At 43.5% G+C, this 4928-nt stretch overlaps 1 protein-coding gene across 1 annotated transcript; it reads left to right on the top strand.

Moving 5' to 3' along the window:
- The first annotated feature begins 203 nt into the window (after nucleotides 1-203).
- On the top strand, nucleotides 204-1268 carry LOC120993245 (gap junction delta-2 protein-like). The gene has a single exon (XM_040421794.1). The coding sequence runs from the start codon at nucleotides 204-206 to the stop codon at nucleotides 1266-1268; it is 1065 nt and encodes a 354-aa protein (XP_040277728.1).
- Nucleotides 1269-4928: the final 3660 nt, after the last annotated feature.

Here is a 4928-nt window from a genome sequence, read left to right as displayed (position 1 = left end):
ATTATGATGTACGCTATACTTTGACTGAGCTGCACTCTCCTATAGCTTGAGGTCAACAAGATCAATATTATGAACTGCATGAGAACATTATTTTTTCTCTTCTTACTGGTGAACATTGCTATTTGACCTTACTTGATTTCTACTGAAATATGTGTGCACATTGTAATTAATATTTTATCTTTCCTTACTATCCAGGTTAAAAAATGGGCGACTGGTCGATTTTAGGTCGTCTTTTAACAGAGGTCCAGAACCACTCAACAGTCATTGGTAAAATATGGCTGACGATGCTACTCATTTTCAGAATTCTCTTAGTAACGTTGGTGGGAGATGCAATGTATGGAGATGAACAGTCTAAATTCACCTGCAATACCCTTCAACCAGGTTGCAACAATGTATGCTATGATAGCTTTGCCCCTGTCTCACATCTTAGGTTCTGGATATTTCAAATTGTCCTGGTGTCCACGCCTTCCATCTTTTATATAATCTACATCCTCCATAAAATTGCTAAAGATGAAAAAACTGAACTGGAAAAGGCATATATCATGGAACTTCTTCAAAACTTATCAATTGGGGAAAATATCCTACCAAGTCCAGAAGCAAGAGAACACCTAGAAGATAAAGATATATCCAGAAAAGAAGACAGTTTTAGTACAAATTTTTCTAATGATGCCCTCCAATGTCCTATTCCAGTGTTTGACAAGATGCACATCATTTACATTGTTCATGTGGTCCTCAGGTCAGTTATGGAATTGGCATTCTTAGTTGGACAATGCTATCTTTATGGTTTTGAAGTTCCTCATCTTTTCCAGTGCCACACTTACCCTTGTCCAACCAAGACTGATTGCTTTGTCTCCAGGGCTACTGAGAAGACTGTCTTTCTTAACTTTATGTTTGGAGTTGGACTTGGGTGTTTTATACTGAACATTGCTGAGCTGCATTACTTGGGTTGGTTCTATGTGTTTCGGACCCTAACAGTTGCCTGTAACAGCTGTTGTGAATTTAAGAGCAAGAAGAAGAAAGGGCCCAGGGTGCTGCACCCAGAGCAAAATAACCTGCTTATCCATTTGAAAGACACCATACAAGAACGGTTTGTCCTAAAGACATCTTCAGGTCTATCTCCAGAGAGGATAGGTTTTCTACCTTCTCCACCAACGAGTACAATATCATTCACTAATGAAGATAATGATGATACTACCTCAAGACAAAGTCCAGATATTAAGCACAGTAATAAAGCTAAAATAGCCAAGATCAAGAAGTCCTGGCTATGAGAAGTCAAACAGCAGTATACCGATAACTTCAGGGAGATGAATTCATAATGAACGGTGCCCTGTCTATCTACAGTGGGGGTCCAGATTCATCAACAGGGTGTACAACGTATTGATGAATTTTGTGTAGCCTGAAAATGATGGCAGGTTCGTAGTCAAAAACGTTAGCAAACAGGTTGTGCTCGTTGCAACATTGATAAGTGCTAACACTTTCAGACACGTTTGTATGTGTCCACTAATGGGGCACAAGAGCTGCATAAATATGGCATTTCACTAGAATGTCATATTTTTTTATGTATTTATGGTAGAAAGTAGGTGCAGATACATTAATAACTCTTCCTCAGTGTGTAGAGTTTGACTATTACATGCACGTGTGCGATCTGTATATTAAACTTTCTGTACAATAAAATGGGTATAAACCCTTATGTACAATTCTAATGGTGTCAATATTTTACAGTGTTCTGTACTGTCAGAGCTTTCCTATAAGCGTGTTATGGGAACTGCAGCACACCCTCTTTCAAACCTGTCTCTTTCTTCTCGTGAAGGAGTCGGCCCATCACAAATCCTAATGTTATGGCATTCCTAGTATCAGGCTACTTTCAAATCAGCGTTGTGCTGTCCGGTTTTGAGATCTGGCACAGGGTCTCAAAACCGAAGCACAACAATTCAGTTTTGTCCCCATTCATTGTCAATGGGGACAAAACTGAACAAACTGGAACAGAGTGCACCAGAATGCATTCCGTCTGGTTTGTTGCGTTCCCAGCCGGAGACAAAAATCACTGCCAGCAACGATTTTGTGTGCAGCAAAGGAAGCTAAAGAAGCCAGATCCAGCACCAAAAACCATGTAGGTCTATGGTGCTGGATCTGTTTTTTTGGGATCCAATTTCTTCATTTTCAATATAATACAACCAGATTCATTCTGAACGGATGCAGCCAGTTGTATCATTCAAACGGATGGGTTTTGCTGTGGTTTTGAGATCCCATGCAGGATCTCAAAACCGGACAGCAATAATGCAGATGTGAAAGTAGCCTTAGCTAGAATGCCCTAAGGATAGGCCATCACTTAAAAATGGCTGGACAACTCCTTTAAAGGGTTAAAGAGCACATGTCAGCATGGGCAACCAATTGGAACCAAACCCGAGTTCGGGAAATGTTTTTTTACAGTTCAAATTAATTTATGAAGTTATTGCGCGAAGTCTCACAAGACTTCACGAAGCAATAACTTTGACTCATCGGAGCCAATACATTCTAATACTGTACGGAGCTCCTGCTCAGTACAGTATTAGAAAGAAGTTTTATGCAAATCCACTTCAGATGTCTCGTCCGAAGTCGATTCGCTCATTTCTACTGATAAACCACACCCAGGAACAGACCAGGGAATGCTAACCCCACCAGAACCAGGAGTAACCAGAAGCATAAAACATACAATCACAAGTGTCAGTTCACACCAGTCATAGAATGCTGTTATGGACTATTGAAACAGTATGGATACTTGCTTGTTTTAATACACTTGCGTCCCACTGCTCAGACACCGCTTAGTAGAAAAATCCTGCTTCCTGGATGTACCACTAGGCACGCACACAGCTTTCCCACTATCTTGAAGATGGGAGGGGGGAAGGAGCGCATTCCAAAGCCCTATGTACATGTCAGTGAGTGGGAGCTGCAGAGCTGCGCTCCTAGCTGATTTCTTAAGTCAGCCTGATGAAAAAGAAGTGTAAGATTAACCCATTGAATGCTTGCTATTGCTTTCCAGTAACCAATAAAATGTACCACATTTAGTCACCTCCTACTGGGAGGGTATATTCTGTGTGAACACTTGCAATTAAACTAGAGATTTTACTTTGACTCCAATGGGTGTGTCAGAGTTTGATTTCTCAGTGCACGTTAAGATAATTTTCTACTAATTCAGAGCAGTACATCAACCTACCTGGTACCCTGACCATATCAAAAACAGTTGGCTCCCAACGTGGAGCTCGAAGGACATGACCCCCTGATCCAGTACCCCCGATGACCAGATGAAAACCTCACTAACGGACACCGGGACTGCAGCCCGTGATAAGAGGTAGGAGTTACCTTACCTCCATGTGCCCTTTGGTGTAGTCCATCCGTGCCTGTCTGAGGGAGGGGTGCCGTGTCAGCTTGGGGTGTCCTCGAGGGCATGAAAGTAAGAACCCCATGTGTTTTAAAGTCTTGATGTACTGTGTATAAAAACTGTGAAGACTCTGTTGACAAGTATCATTGACTGAGACTTCTCCTATTTGCCTGTATCGTAGTGCAGCCCGGTTGTCTGACTCAATCACAGAAGGGGGCAGAGCGGCCTGCAGCAGCCCAGAGTGTGCTTGTCTGGGACTCAAAGCTTCATCAGGTCAAGTGATTACTCTATAAAGAGCTCTCTAGATGGCACCAGTAGGTGCGAGAGACGATGTCCCAAAAGGTTACTGCTCACCTGAGCAGTACGTGGCGGACAGGAGAGGAAAATGATTTGTGAAAAGTCTGAGCAAGCTAGAGAAAGGATATGTAAAGGTGGTACTTTGTGTTGTACAACATGGCAAACTTTGCTGACAGAAAAGAAAGGTAGATTAGAAGATGAGAAGTTAGTGTATACAGTCCGAGTGTGGCTGGACTGTAGCAAGGAATTTGAACAGACGGGAGGAGAGCAAAATCTTGATGAAGCTAGTGGCAGGTATTATTGTAAACCTGGTAATCTTGGGCTGGGGCAGCCACCGCCCTATAATGGCGCAGAGAAGAAAGGAAGTGGGTGGGTCTGTAATGTATATTGTCAGCAAAATCCCACCTCCCGAGAGACGTGTTTTGCCTGTGGTGCTGTAAGCCCCCATAGTCACACCCCTGAAAGCCCCAAGCATGTCCTCACAGTCCCTGCTACGGCGCCATCTTATTCCCAGCCGGCACCCTCGGCTGGACCATTAATCTCCTTCAGTCCTGATCCTCCCGTCGCCCCTGTAATCTCACCAGTGGCTCCATTATATCCCATGATAAATACAGACGGCACATTTATGGCCCCTAGTAATCCACCTTCTGCCTCAATCATGATGGGGGCAGTCAGAAGTACCTGAACAGGAGAATCCAGACAGTGTTGTTGGTCCTGTAGACTCAAACATACAGACCCCTAAGCGACCACCCCCAATAGACTATAGTGGCTCCGGCACCCAACCCTTGAGCCTGCCCAGACCAACTCTACTCCAGGAACAGATTAATGAATTACAAAGGAATATGCAAGCTTTAGAAAGGGGCAATTTTGAAGTTGTAAAGGAAGCCCTAGCCCTTACCTGTCCACAAGTACCTCCAAAATATGTGCCTCCCCCACAGCAGTTATTCACCATAGTGAACCTGCTGCCAGATCCTGAAACCCGTCCCATGCCCTTTTTCAGGAAACTGTCACAGGTACATCAAACATATAGATGTACATGGTCATACCTAATAATAATGGACCATATCCCCACCACTTTCCTAAAGGGTCTGACCTTCAACCCTCGAGGTGGCAGGGAAGGAACTGTCACACCTGTGATAGTTGTTAGAAGGTCTGAAAGACTGACTGCACATGAGTGATCTGACAGCCTCTTCACTTTGTCTGTATGTTGCTGGTATGTCCACACCTCCTGTTCTGGTGTGGATCATGTGACCTTTACCTCTCCCTATTTAGT

Source organism: Bufo bufo, chromosome 3 (assembly GCF_905171765.1).
Source record: "Bufo bufo chromosome 3, aBufBuf1.1, whole genome shotgun sequence".
Classification (NCBI taxonomy): Eukaryota; Metazoa; Chordata; class Amphibia; order Anura; family Bufonidae; genus Bufo; species Bufo bufo.
The sequence above is the reverse complement of the archived record's forward strand: the minus strand, read 5'-3'. Positions and strand labels throughout refer to the sequence as shown.

Bases quoted from the DNA above. Each gene is read 5' to 3' on its own strand.
- LOC120993245 (XM_040421794.1), top strand. From the start codon at position 204: ATGGGCGACTGGTCGATTTTAGGTCGTCTTTTAACAGAGGTCCAGAAC.